This window comes from Cornus florida, unplaced genomic scaffold (genome assembly GCF_030987335.1).
Source record: "Cornus florida cultivar Cherokee Brave unplaced genomic scaffold, ASM3098733v1 CherokeeBrave_3.0.0_Hap2_Chr05, whole genome shotgun sequence".
Lineage (NCBI taxonomy): Eukaryota > Viridiplantae > Streptophyta > Magnoliopsida > Cornales > Cornaceae > Cornus > Cornus florida.
Genome location: NW_026775575.1, coordinates 91,288,922 through 91,304,079, shown reverse-complemented (window position 1 = coordinate 91,304,079; position 15,158 = coordinate 91,288,922). Strand labels below are relative to the sequence as shown.

General features: G+C 37.8%; 1 protein-coding gene across 4 annotated transcripts; it reads left to right on the top strand.

The window, feature by feature from the left end:
- Positions 1 to 202: 202 nt before the first annotated feature.
- LOC132307580 (pentatricopeptide repeat-containing protein At1g53600, mitochondrial-like) lies at positions 203 to 14,773 on the top strand. 4 transcript variants are annotated; one of them, XM_059805387.1, is made up of 5 exons: positions 203 to 471; positions 1,842 to 4,998; positions 5,598 to 5,651; positions 12,503 to 12,835; positions 14,465 to 14,773. In XM_059805387.1, exon 2 carries the CDS (start codon positions 1,922 to 1,924, stop codon positions 4,070 to 4,072), a length of 2,151 nt encoding a protein of 716 aa, XP_059661370.1. In that variant the 5' UTR covers positions 203 to 471; positions 1,842 to 1,921; the 3' UTR covers positions 4,073 to 4,998; positions 5,598 to 5,651; positions 12,503 to 12,835; positions 14,465 to 14,773. The 4 variants fall into 4 exon arrangements, 3 of the variants coding, with proteins under 3 accessions (XP_059661370.1, XP_059661369.1, XP_059661371.1); XM_059805386.1 differs by having other exon boundaries at positions 204 to 471; positions 1,868 to 4,998; XM_059805388.1 differs by lacking the exon at positions 5,598 to 5,651 and having other exon boundaries at positions 204 to 471; positions 1,868 to 4,998.
- The last annotated feature ends 385 nt before the right edge of the window (positions 14,774 to 15,158 follow it).

Sequence of the window (15,158 nt, the reverse complement as noted above, 5' to 3'; positions counted from 1 at the left end):
AAAAAAAAAATTGCCGCAACAATTCCCTTATATCAGCTTGAAATAACATAAAGAATATAAGATGGGAAAGTAAATTATTAATAGGGGAGGTCTAGGTAATTTTACTTAATTCGAGGAGGATATAACAGTAATTTACCCATTTCTTTGTGGAAGTGTTTCAATTTTAGTACTTTACTATGAAAGAGCGCAAAACACTCGTTAATTTCATTGTGGCATTTGGAACAGAAAGAACTACTCTCACTCTCCTTTGCTATGGACACTTCACACTGCCAAGGACGGCCATTCAAAATTTTGAGGCCCATAGGGAATGTAATAGGACAAGTCTTGGTTGGCTTGGCTCAAATTTTAGAGGCCTCAAAGGGAATGGAAAAGAACAAAAAAAAAAAAAAAAAGTTAGGGCAAGTTTCAGACGACACAATCTGCTTCGACACTCCGCAGAGTGCAGCCTCCGCTATCGCCCCAGGTGACAAGGTATGTTCATCCTCTTTCTCTCTTCTCTCTCCTTTTGCATGAATCGATCTTTTATATATGTTTCTTTCTTTCGTTCATCTCATCATTTCATTTGTTCTAACTTTGGTTCGTTTGATTCGGGCCTTTACCTTTGTTCCAATACTGAAAAGTAGCTTCCAAACTAGGCTTTTTTGTGTGTGTTTGTACTGTGTGTGATGGCTATCAAAAGCTGAATGAATATATTATGGTTTTGTTAGTATTTTAATAAATGTGTGCCTTTCTACATGTGCCTTTCATGGCGATGGAGTCCATAATCTATGGCAGGTACTTTTTTTTTTTTTCCTCTCCCTAATTCCACTCCAATCTCACAACAGCAACAACCATACCCCTTTTCCTCATAATTTTTTGCATTTTCACATTCAGTCGCACGAAAATTAAGGATCCCTAAGGTTTTTTATTTTTATTTTATTTTTATATGAAGCTACATACCACAGATGTTGTTTGAAATTGGCTCAGCAAGAATTTCAGTTAATAATACTGTCAAAGCACTTGCCATCAGAATGTACAAACACATGGAAATCAAGAGCAGGCTTTAACAAAACAAAAGTTAATGGTTTTTTCTATTAATTTGCACAGGTCTTCTGTAGCAATGATCAATCAATTACTGCGGGTAATTGGCTCCCAAAAAAAACACACACAAAGTGTAGTATAGTTAATATAAAGAGTGAAAGACAAAACTATATATGATAGTGGATGCCACATATAACCTAAAAGTCCCACTACTTCTTCAGTACTACAAGTTCAGCCTCCTATATATATATAGTCACCTCATCTCCACATATTTTTGTCATCTGTCATCATCAAATTTTAGTAGCTATATAAACAATGAATGTAAAAGAAGCTGCAGTTTTCTGTTCTCTAGTAAATTGTTCTCTTCATTTTTTATTTTGTGCCTGTGAAAATTTCGCACTCTTTAATTGATAAATATATTGTTATTAGTTAGCTATCTTATGCACACTGCACATGCGCACAATTATTTATTGGTAATGATAGATTTATAGTTATTAGTTAGTTGTCTTATGCAAACTGCATAGGCGCACAATTATTTATTGGTGGTAATAAAAATTTATAGTTATTAGTTAGTTGTCTTAAGCACACTGCACAGACGCACAATTATTTATTGGTTGTGATAGATTTATACTTATTAGTGTTGTCTTATGCACACTGTACAGGCGCACAATTATATGTTGGTGGTGATAAATTTATGGTTATTAGTTAGTTGTCTTATGCACAATGCACAGACGCACAATTATATTAGCTATAGAATTTGAAAACACCGTGTTAAAATTTCGCACTCTTATAATTTTTTTTTTGCGTGTGTGAAACTCAAGGGCCTCACATTTGAATGTTCAACTAGGGCCTCTCTAAATATTTGGAATCTCAGGGCCGGCCCTGCACACTGCTGTAAATCATGCTAGCGATACGAACTTACATTCATGTCTATATACGCCGCTCTTGTATCAAACCACTATTTCTGACCCTTTATTCAACTTCCACCACTCAAAGCCTCGCAAAACCCATTATCACATCCAGTAAATTTCAAGTTTATTGCAACTCCCAGATATCGAAAAATGGAAGAAATGGTAATATCATTGAAGCCGAGGCGATTTTCAATCGCATGCCCAACAAAAATATCATCTCTTGGACAGCAATGCTTACTGCGTATGCTGAGAATGGACAAATCAAAAAAGCTCGAAACGTGTTCAACGAAATGCCCGAAAGAAGTGTTGCGTCGTGGAATGCGATGATCACGGCTTATATACGCAACATCCCTGGGATTGATGGTGCTAGTGAATTGTTTCAGCGGATGCCTGATAGAAATGCGGTTTCTTATGCTGCAATGATCACAGGTTTTGTTCAGGCAGGGATGTTGAACAGGGCTGAGGAATTGTATGCGGAGACGCCTGTAATTTGGCGTGAACCTGTTTGTTCGAATGCATTGATTTCTGGGTATTTGAAGAAGGGTAAATTAGAAAAGGCAGTTCAGGTTTTTGATAATATGGTGCAGAAAGATGTGGTTTCTTGGAGCTCAATGGTTGATGGGTATTGCAAAGCGGGAAGAATTGGGGAAGCAAAAGAATTGTTTGATAGGATGCCGGAACGAAATGTGGTTTCTTGGACCGCGATGATTAATGGATATCTGAAGATAGGGTGTTTTGAAGATGGGTTTGGATTATTCTTGCAAATGAGACGTGAAGGTATTGTAAGAATTAATTCTACTACACTAACCATAATTTTTGAAGCATGTGGAAACCTTGGTAGATATCGAGAAGGAATTCAGATGCATGGGATGATTTTGCCTGTGGGATTCAACTTTGATGTCTTCTTAGGGAATTCTATGATGAACATGTATTCTAGGTTTGATTGTATAGATGCAGCTATTAGAATTTTTCATATGATGAGCAGAAAAGATGTGGTTTCTTGGAATTCCATAATTGCTGGTTATGTTCAAGCTGGTGAAATTGAAGAAGCTTACGAACTTTTTAACAAGATGCCGGAAAAAGATGTAGTTTCTTGGACAACCATGATTACCGGATTCTCAAACAAAGGTTGGACAGGAAAGTCCGTTGAGTTGTTTAAAAGCATGACTGAGAAAGATGATATTGCTTGGACCGCTGTTATTTCAGGCTTTGTGAATAACGAAGAATATGAGGAGGCTATCCGCTGGTTCATTCAGATGCTTCAGACGGCAATCAGGCCGAATCCTCTTACGTTAAGCAGTGTGCTCAGTGCTTCAGCAAGTATGGCAACATTAAACCAAGGGCTGCAACTCCATGCTCATGTTGTAAAAATGGATACTGAATTTGATTTGTCCATTCAAAATTCACTGATTGCAATGTATTCTAAATGCGGAAATGTTGATGATGCTTACAAGGTCTTCATAAATGTTAGTGCCCCAAATGTTATATCTTTTAACTCGATGATAACTGGGTTTGCACAAAATGGGCTTGGGAAAGAAGCACTTAAGTTATTTAATGAGATGCAGAACAAAGGCCAGGAACCTAACCAAATTACCTTCCTCGGTGTCCTTTCCGCGTGTACCCATGTGGGGCTAGTAGATGAAGGATGGCACTACTTCAAATCTATGAAATCCTCATATGAGACTGAACCGGGGCCAGATCACTATGCTTGTATGGTGGATCTCCTTGGCCGAGCTGGGTTGTTGGATGAAGCTATTAATTTGATCAAATCAATGCCAATTAAGCCCCATTCTGGGGTTTGGGGAGCTCTACTTGGTGCAAGCAGTACCCATTTACGTCTTGATCTTGCAAAGCTTGCGGCTGAACGCCTTTTTGAGTTGGAGCCCAATAATGCAACTGCTTATGTGGTCTTGTCCAACATATATTCAGTTGCAGGAAAGAGGAAAGATGAGGAACGAGTGAGAGTAACCAAGAAATCAAAAGGGATAAGAAAGGCACCAGGTTGTAGTTGGATTATGGTGAAGGACCAGGTTAATTTGTTCCTTGCAGGAGATGAGTCTCATATTAACTTTGAGGAGATTAAAAGTACATTATGGATAATCATGGATGAAATGAGACAAATGCGCTGTCACCAAAAATGATTGTTATCATGGCTTTCCAATCTGTAAATGAAGTATAAGAAATCAATGGAAGCTCTCCTGTAGTAGGTTGTCTAGGTTTCCCTGTTCTTAGGCTGAACTAAGGAGAGCTGATCTTCAGGTTTTGGGCCTTTTGTCTGAAATCAAAATTTCTTTGGAGGCTATATCTTCTGATAACTGAGAACTGGAAGAAGACTGATGCAAATAGGATAATGAAGATTGTATACCTTTAAAGAAGAAACACACATTGCAACTACTCCTAGACTATGGCAGGTTGAATTAAAACTAGTTGTTCATGCTTTGATGGAACTATTTGGAAAGCTGGTTTTTGAGGGTGTCTGAGCAGAGCTCCTTGTGAACATTGAGGTGAATGGAGTACAGAATAGAAGGGGCATAAACCTTCAATCTTGAAGTGATGTTCGAGACATCAGCATCTGACTCCCACTTCTGAAACCTTATCTCTTGTTTTTGGTGTGAAGTCAAGCAGTAGCTTGTGATGTTTCATCATAACTTACCCGTGGGCATCCTTGAGGACTTTCGTGCAAAGAGAATATTTTTGGCACCTTTAAAGTTCTACAGGTTGTCATACTTCTTAAAATCTGATGCTCACATAAGTGGCAAGTATCGTCATTCCTTGGGAAGTGGGTGGTTTCTTGAGTTCTTATTTTTGCTCGACATCCTACACATTTACAAGGCCAATTGTAAAAAGTTTTATCCATGTAAACCTGAGCACTTGAGACATGGCATCTCTTGCCCGGACTCTTCCACTCTTTTGGCTCCAGTCTCTCAACCCAGTCTGTCTTCCTCTATCCATCCCTTCGGTCTTTATGGATGTTGACTGGATCCTTTGATACTTTACACAAACAGACAGAAATACAAGATGCTTTTTAGTGAAGATGTGATTTCAGAGCTTGCACATAGACGCTGCTGTAAGTGTCTATTCTTGATGTCACTACAAGAAAACAGGTCATTAGTGGCAGTTTTTTAGTGACACACTAAAAAACTGTCCCTAAAAGTAGTATTATTGGGGACAGTAAAATTCTACTGTCACTAATACTAGCCATTAGGGACGGTATGTCCAATACCGTCACCAAACCCCTGAAAATATGGCCGCTGAAATTTTCAGCAGCAAAATTTAGCGCTAGAATTTTGTATTTTGCGTTGTTTGGCTGGAAGATACATGTGGCGGTGTCAGGGCCATGGATACTTTTTTGCAAAACATTAAATGTGTGTTTAAACTACGTCATTTGATATAAAAATTGTATAAACCCAATTACCCATTTCATCATTCTTCGTCCATATCTGTTCCTTCAAAGAATTTTCAATTGCTAGGGCTTTGTTTCAAAGAATGCATGTTTGATTGGGTTCGACATCTCCATGGTACTAATTGAATCCTTCTTCAATCTCATTTTGGGTTGACTCTTGGATCTCATCCATCTATTATTTCTTTCCTATGTTTTATTTTTTTTTAATCTTTTTATCTTTCGGTGGTTAATTTTGATGTAAAATATGATTACAATGTTTTCAGGGTTTCAAAATTGCCTAAAGGCCCAACAATTGAAGTGAGAAATTACAGAATCAGGTTCTTATCATCTGAATCATTGAGGGAAGTCAGGGACTTCCATCTCACCCATCTTTTCGTTTCTTCTCTGAACTCTCATCTCTCCTTTTCATTCTTCTTATTTTTTATTTTGTTTTAATTTCTTTTCTCTACAATACTGTTCGTTTCTCCCTCTTTATTTCCTCCTTTTATTTCCTTTAGTTTTTATTTTTATTTTTGCTGTCCTGTCATTTTTATTTTTATTTGTTTTAATATCTTCAAGTCTCTGTCATGTCATTTTTATTTTTTTGTTATCAACACTTTATGTACTCTCTTTTTTAACTCGCTATATTTGGTAGATGGATTGCAAATTTGGCTTCATCGTATGTTGTTATAATAAGTGAGTTTTAGGAAATTTTTAATTTTGTTCCTAAACTCATAGGAGAGATTAGTCCTATTGCATTTAATACCAGCAAATTATCAACTTTGTCGCAATTTGAGACTTGATAATAGATACTGTCAATTTTATAGATTAGAGAGAGAGAGGGAGGATGGCTGAGAGAGAGAGAGAGAGGATGAAAGAGGCGCAGCCCTCACTGTTTTTCTCATTTTTCATATATATATCAAACCCTTACACATAGTACATCATATATATATACAATACAAGAAAGGCCTATTTACATAATGGCCACAAATCCTATGTCTAATTACAATATGATCCCAACATAAATACCTATTTACATATAACTATTCTAACACTCCCCCTCAAGCTGTAGAATATATATCATATAATCCCAGCTTGGAACAAATTGCTTTTAACCGATTATGACTAAGAGCCTTAGTAAACATATCAGCTAATTGATCTTCAGACTTCACAAATGGCGTAGAGATGTTCCCGCTCAATATTTTTTCGCGGGTGAAGTGACAGTCAACTTCAATATGCTTGGTTCTTTCATGAAATACTAGATTGGATGCAATATGAACAGCTGCTTGGTTATCACAGAACAATGGAATAGGAGCCTTGACTATTAACTCAAGTTCCTCAAGAAAGTGTTGTATCCACATTAAGTCACTAGAGGTATGAGCCATCGCCCTGTACTTTGCTTCAGCGCTAGACCGTGCTACCACTGTTTGCTTTTTACTTGTCTATGTAACAAGATTTCCACCAACAAATGTGCAGTAGCCTGTAGTAGATCTCCTATTTGAGGGAGAACCAGCCCAGTCAGCATCAGTGAAACCTTCTACCCTAAGATGTCCATTTGGTTTATATAGCAACCCAAAGCCAGGAGCTTGCTTGAGGTATCTGATAATCCGAAGAACTGCATTCCAATGTGACATCCTAGGAGATCCCATGAATTGACTTACAACACTAACTGCATATGAGATATCCGGTCGAGTGATAGTGAGATAAATTAATTTCCCAACAAGCCGTCGATATCTGCCAGGATCATCAAATAGATCACCCTCATCTGACAAGAGTTTTGTATTTGGATCCATAGGAGTATCAATAGGACGACCACCCAACATACCTGTTTCTTCTAATAAATCCAACACATATTTCCTTTGAGATAAACTTATACCTTTCTTGGATCTAGCAACTTCAATACCCAAGAAATATCTGAGTTGACCCAGGTCTTTAGTGTGAAATTGATTTTGTAGAAACAACTTCAATTTAACAATACCTTCAGAATCATCACCTGTGATCACAATGTCATCCACATATACCACAAGGAAAATGAAACCAGCTTTAGTGTGCTGGTGAAACACCGAATGGTCGGTCTGACATCTCTTAAGACCAAATGCTAATGCTGCCGCAGAGAACTTTCCAAACCAAGCCCTTGGAGATTGCTTCAATCCATACAAGGCCTTCCGAAGGCGACAAACGGTATGACGATACTCCCCCTGAGCAACAAACCCAGGTGGTTCCTCCATATAAACCTCTTCAACTAAGTCGCCATGTAAGAAAGCATTTTTCACATCTAATTGAAACAACGACCAGTTACGATTGGCAGCAATGGAAATAAGGACCCGTATAGAAGAGATCTTTGCAACAAGGGAAAAAGTTTCATCATAATCAACACCATAAGTCTGGGTGTACCCCTTTGCAACAAGACGAGCTTTCAAACGCTCAATAGAACCATCATGGAAATATTTGACAATGTAGACCCACTTACAATCAACCGGTTTGGAACCAGGAGGTAAGGGAACAAGATCCCATGTCCCATTATGATGAAGAGCATCCATTTCATCGATCATGGCTTTTCGCCAACCAGGATGAGAAAGAGCATCCTGCAAAGTCTTAGGAACAAGTGTAACAGACAGTGTGGATAAAAAACAAGAGAAAGTGGGTGAAACAAGATTATATGAGACAAAGTTAGAAATAGGATGTGCGGTAACACAAGATCGAATACCTTTGCGTAAGGCAATAGGAAGATCATCAGTAGCAACAGGAGCCTCAATAGAAGTAGACAATTGGGGGGGTGCTGCCTTTGATCGTCGAGTATACACTTGAAGTGGCGGTGGCACTTGAGGTGGCGATGGCACTTGAGGTGGTGGAACATCAGCAGATGAGGGTGACACAACAGGCAACGGAAGCAACAACTCGGTATCTAAGGACGAACCAGGTGAAGAAAAATAAGGAGTGTCCTCAAAGAAGGAACGTCCATGCACACAAAAACACGACGAGTGCTAGGATCCCAACATTTATAACCCTTTTGAGTCCGAGAGTACCCAATAAAGACACACTTAATGGCACGAGGAGACAATTTATCAGTGCCAGGGCGTAATACGTGAGCAAAGCACACACACCCAAAAACACGAGGCGGTAATGCAAATAACGGCCGGGTAGGGAAAACAAGGGAATAAGGACATTTCCAATTAAGAACACAAGATGGCATACGATTAATTAAATAAGAAGCAGTTAAAACAACATCTCCCCAAAATGCCTTTGGAAGATGCATAAGAATCATCAATGTCTGAGCTATTTCAATTAAATGCCTATTTTTCCGTTCGGCTACACCATTTTGTTGGGGAGTATAAGAATAAGAAGTTTGGTGCAAGATGCCACGAGAGTCACAAAAGGTAGAACGGTCTTTTATTAAAAACAACCAAGTCATCCTTGAATAGTCATCAACAAAGGTAACAAAATAAGAAAAACCTGATTGACTAGGTTGACGAGTAGGACCCCAAATGTCCGTATGCACCAATTCAAATAAAGAAGACCGACGATTAACAATACGAGGAGGAAAAGACACTCTATGGTGCTTCCCCCAGTGACACGACTCACAATTTAAAGTAGACACCGACTCAAGAAAAGGTAAGACAGACTTCAAGTATCGCAACGAGGGATGACCTAACCGATAATGCCACTGGTATACAGACATCAGGGAATGTAAAGCAACAACACTAGTGGAAGGTGTGCAATCCAGATAGTATAAGCCATTTTTGTTAGTGCCCCACCAATCGTCTTCTTCGTGTTGAGGTCCTGAAAGACATAAAACGAAAGATAAAATGTGACAAAACAATTGAGTGCCTGAGTTAGTTTATTGACAGATAATAAATTAAAAGGAAATTTTGGGACCAATTGCACAGAAGATAAAGAAATGGATGGGGTTAGTTTGATTGTTCCCTGGCCAATTATGGAACATGTTCTACCATCAGCCAAAGTAACAAAAGAGGGGAAACGAGACTTCTAAAAGGTAGAAAATAGAGATTCATCACCTGTGAGATGGGTAGACGCCCCAGAGTCGATAACCCAAGGGGAGGCTGAAGTCTGTAAATCGGACAAGCATGCGATATTACCTGATTGCGCAAAGTTAACCATATCAGTAGAGTGGGGATGTGTCCGGTTAACCAAGGCACTGAACTCAGCTCGGGAGAGTATCACACTGTCACTAGTAGGTGTAGATGATGGCAATACAGAGTTTGGAGCAGATGGGTGGTGGTGGTCAGGAGGGGGATGAGACCCAGCACTATCAGAAGAAGCCACTACTTGATTTGCCCATGCTGGTTTCCTATGGAGAGCCCAACAATGCTCAACAGAGTGGTTAGTACCCCTATAGTGGCTGCAGTAGCGAGTATTAGTACGTCCACGACCACGGCGACTGCGACCTCTATCACGGCCACCACCACCACCACGAGAACCACTCGAAGTTCCTCCATACCCTCTGTTGTTATTGGGAGCATCACGGCCTTTAGAGGACTGTGGAGAGATAGAATGAACCATCATAGCTGAATTTTCTTTCACTATGGACGTCCCATGTGATTGTTCTGAAACACGAAGCAATCTGGCATAAATGTTACCCAGAGATGGGAGTCCTCCATCACCAGCAAGGATGTGATCCCGAATATTTTGAAGGCTAGGGTGCAAACCAGTAAGAAAAATAGAAACTGAAAATTCCTCACGTTGTCTCTTGAGAACGTCAAGATCAGTAGTTAAGGGATGGTACTGATTCACCTCATCTAGCAAGTTTTTGAAAGTACTGTAATACTCACTGATGCCTTGAGTAGAGGGATCAGATTGACGAGAATGGAACATCTTCTCATATAGGCAGTATATGCGAGAGATGTAGGTTTCTTTAACTGCAAGCTGCATCCCATATTCCCTTTGCAGTGGTGAGAAACATAAAAGTAGATGCAATAGTAGGTTCCCTACTATTCCACAACCAGGACATAACCATATAGTTATCAACTTCCCAATCATCATATGTTGTGGATGTTTGAGGTGGAGGAGCTTGTGTAATAAACTTCAGCTTTCGTCGGGCGCCTAAATATGTCTTCACTGCTTGAGCCCAAAGTAAGTAATTTGAATTACTCAATTTCATAGTTGTAATTTGCAGCCCGACATGATCAACATGTGTTGCAGGAGTTTTATTTTCAGTAGACTCAGAAGAAACAGTTGAAGAGTCCAACTCCATGTCTCAAATGTATATGTAAACTGACCAGAGAAGAAAAAAAACTTATCTGGCCCAAGTTGAAGTCACTGCTGCCGAATCTGTCCCGAGAGGAACAGAAGAAAAAATAGAAGAAACTGCCGGAACAGGAAGAAAGGGTCGAACCAGACCCGGATTTGAAAACGAGTCGGAATATGAACACGGGTCGGATCTGGATCGGATCTAAAACAGGTCGTCGGGTCTAGGTCGGATCTGAAAACGGGTCACTGGATCTGGGTCGGATCTGACAACTGGTCAGATCTGGACCGGATCTGAAAAACAGGTTTAGGTGAACCTGGATCGGGATAGCCTTGTGCCTGCAACCAAACACTACCCTTCTCCTTCTCAATCAACGCCGACGAGAGCTAAAACCTGCTGCCGTCAACGACAAGATCCTCACCAACACAAGGTGAAGCCCCAACCACAAATCTCGACTGCAGTAAGGAACCACACTCACGACAGCCACCGGCGTCAACGAACAGCGAACGGCGAAGTTGTCCAACAGAGGCCGGATCGACGATGAATAGCGATCCCTTCGCGAGCTAGTACACACCCTAGCACCGCGGTAGCGACTTCAATAGCCGGATCTCTGCTTTGATACCATGTCAATTTTATAGATTAGAGAGAGAGAGAGAGGATGGCTGTGTGAGAGAGAGAGAGGATGAAAGAGGCACAGCCCTCACTGTTTTTCTCATTTTTCATATATATATCAAACCCTTACACATAGTACAGCATATATAAATACAATACAAGAAAGGCCTATTTACATAATGGCCACAAATCCTATGTCAAATTACAATATGATCCCAACATAAATACCTATTTACATATAACTATTCTAACAGATACTATGACTAGTCTGTGAGGCTTAGCTGAAAATTGTATCTTGTGTTGGTGGGTTTTTGTTTTTGGGGCTGTTGAGGATGAATTGACCTTCAAGTTTTTGAGATGTGCATCATTCATATTTGTTTTTCTAGTAATAATCTGTTTGCTCTCAATATTACCGAGTTGTGGGTCTTGTTTATTGCGAACTTAATCTTTTAATTTGTGATGAAGTTGTAATTAAATTGGAAATTGTACTGATCGAATTGTTTTCTTGGTTGAAAATTGTAGATTCATATTTTAAACTGCTAAGTTTCTCATATAAAGTCTACTGGTCATATATTTATATGAAAATCTGTGAGTCTTTTTACATGGTTTTCGTATTCTTCTAGAAATTTCTTGGCATTTCCTAAGCATTGAATACAATTCATTTTGTAACATTGATATTCAAGGTCATACCTAGTCCTTTCGTATTGTTCATGTTTCTAGAGTATGATTTCCTCCTTTTAATGAACTATAGTAAGAATGTCATTGCTTTAGTACATTGCCATGAATTCCCTATCTCCAGTAAAGGGACAAAAGTATATATTTAACATTATATATGCTCCTTTAACTTACATTAATTATCCATTATAAAGGTGACCTTTGAAGTGGACATATATGCCAACGAAACTAATTTTAATCAATTAAATAAAGAACTTGCTGATTGTTTGATCGACGTACTTCATCAAAATATTTGGTTTTGTATAGGTGCTTCATTAAGAATATTTGGTGTTTGCTTGATGGCTGATTAGCAATCAATTGAAAGTGAATATGAAGATTCATTTGTGCGTATCACTAATAGTTGTGAAAGTTTCTTCTTGTTAATTGAAGCTTGCCAGAAAGACAATTATGTTTTCTCCAAATTTTGTTTATACTGATTTTACTTGTGTAAATTAATGAGCAGCTGTTTTTTGGAAGGGGTTGTAACTTGTAAGCATTAGCTTGTAATTGTGTATACCATGCGTATCTTAATTTGTTTCTTTAATAATGTGGCATATACCGATGTTTATCTTTGTATCTTTAATAATGTAACTTTTAAACTTAAAATGTTTTTGTTGATGGTCTTATTGTAATTGATTACTTGTTTGATCACAATAGGTATACTGATAAGAGTGACAGCTTCAACTTTGTTGTTATATTGGGTGTTCTGTTAACTGGTAGAGACCCAATGGATCCATTCTTTGAGGGAGCAGTCACTGGGGGAAGTTTGGGACGGTGGCTTCGGCGTCTGCAACAAGAGGGGGAGGCCCGAGAAGCATTAGATAGAAGTATCTCTGGGGAAGAAGTAGGAGAAGATGAGATGCTGATGGCAGTGAGAATTGCTGTCGTATGCCTATCTGATTTGCCTGCGGATTGACCATCCAGCGATGAACTTGTTTCAATGCTCACCCAACTGCATAGTTTCTGAAATAATGTTCTCTGATTTGTCATGTAAGTCTCTGTTCTTCGTGTTTTTATTTTAGTTGTCCTGTTATGTTTATAAAGTGGTTGGAAGGAAAGAAAAAATGAAAACAAAGTAAGCTAGTTAAGAAACAATTTCGTCTCCAAAACGCCACTGTTTAAGTTATTTAATTAATTAATTTATACAAGCTTTAATTTCTTTCAGCTGCAACACATCCAAGAGAAACTTTTTTTTGTATATGACACCTTTGCCTTGTGTGTGTGTTTAATCTTCGATAAATGCTCTTTTTATCAGCCACATTTTATGTTTCAAAATAAGGCTGTTTTGTGTGTGTGTGTGTGTGTTTGCTTTGACAGAAAGTGTGGAGTATTGTATACCTTAGCCCAACTTTATGCGCTGACTTGAATTTTTTGGGGGATATTATTGTATTTTTCACACTTGTTATGTAGCCATAATTCTATAGGAGTATACCGGGGCAGTGGTTACTTATTATCAACTCTGTAATTTCATTTTGCACTTCATCATAGTGAAATGCCCGACTCTGTAGACGTGATCCATGTTTTGGCTGAATTACTTAAATACTTGTGTTCTTGTTTGTATTCTTATCTCTTTTTCTGCTAATTTTTGCAACAGGTGTTTGTGTGTTGAAGTTAGATTAGGAATCCGAATTTATCATTTCTCATAATCAAAATTTGGTTAGACAAAGAAACTGAAGCTTGAATAGAGTTGCACAAACCAATATTGAGAATTGCTAGTTAAGACTAAGTTGAGCTTGTAACCAGGTCAAATTTGAGTAAGCTTATAACTAACTCTGCTGAATTTCACGTTTAACACACACTGAAATTTCAGTGTGCGCATGGTAAGTTTTGATGGAGCTCTTAAGAAATAAACATTGTACATAATGGACTGATACTAATGTCTGGTCATATTAGACTTTGAGGTTGCAATTCTAGTATGGGATTTGATTGCTTTCTTTGGTTAGTCAGCTGAACATGGGCTCTCAACTTTCTTCTTTTGCATTTTTTTCTTTTTCTTTTTTCTTTTTAATAATGACTTCTCAATTCTCAATAAATGAAATAAATGCCTAAAGATTTTTCTTTTAGGAGTAATGCATACCAAATATAAGAAAGTAATGCCCACCATGATTACTGATGTTGGGTGTATTTCTATTATGATAAAGGGATGATATTATTGTAATGGTGGGACTTGGAAAAGAAAAAAAAAATAAAGTGAGTTTTGATTGATGGTGATAAAGTGAGAATTGATAATTTTTGTTCTTATGAAAAAAAACAGCATCTAAATAGGTATACTAATATGTGCCAATGCGTTTTCTCTGCTATTCAGTGAACTTTGATTATTTGTGTATCATGTCTATAGATAGATGACATGTAGTGTTGTTATGTTGCTGGAAACTATGAATTTGTATTGAACTTGTTATATTTTGAATGATTAGTTACAAGACTTTTGTTTATTGTCTCTCTCTCCTTCAATGAAAATTGTACTAAGAACATTAAGTTGTGGTGGGTATGATAATCCTTGATGTGATTAGTTTAGCCTTTACCATTTTTTTGGTACAAGTCTTTTTCTCCTTAATTTTATCTCAATTCTCAAATCTCAATTCTCAATTCTCAATTCTAAGACTTATATGTCAATTGCAGGATGAAATGATGGAAAAGTCTTCTCAGATTTCTCAAAATTCTGGTAGTACCAGTCCAGTGAGAAATGATTTTGAGATAGTGCAAAACCAACTATCAGGAAAGGATATCCCCGTGGGTTTGGACATGGTTTCGTGATTCCAAGCCATCAATGTGCATCCTCATCTTATGAAGAGGCTTTTAGTAAAAGAGCAGAAATTGTTGAGGAAAATAATGTACAACTGAATGTCTTTGTATTTAGTTTAAAATGATGCTCTGATTTTTGAACATGTTGGAAGAGGTTTAAAGTTTATTTTTATATTCTACTTGTCATATGCTTTTGATATCAATTTATCTATGCTGCATGTGGTATAATATTTTGTGGGTTAGTATGTAGTTATTTCCAGTCATATAAATAAATGCTTTGAATTTTCATATTTAAGAGTTTTTCTTATAAAGAATCTGAGAAGAAAAAAAATAAAAACATACAAATATAGTAGGGGTCCAAAAAAAGAAAAAGAAAAAAAAAGAAGGTAACAGGGACGGTTTTTAGTTGTCACAAATGGGATAAAAAAATAAAAAAAACTAAAGTTATTACGGGGTAAATATTGTGACGGTACATTCTGTCCTTAATAACTTTTAGTGATGAGTTATTTGGGACAGCAACTACCATCACTAAAGATCAATTTTTTATAGACAAGTCTTAAGGGCTTTTAGT

Coding starts and splice junctions, on each gene's coding strand:
- LOC132307580 (XM_059805387.1), top strand. CDS start 1,922: ATGCTAGCGATACGAACTTACATTCATGTCTATATACGCCGCTCTTGT.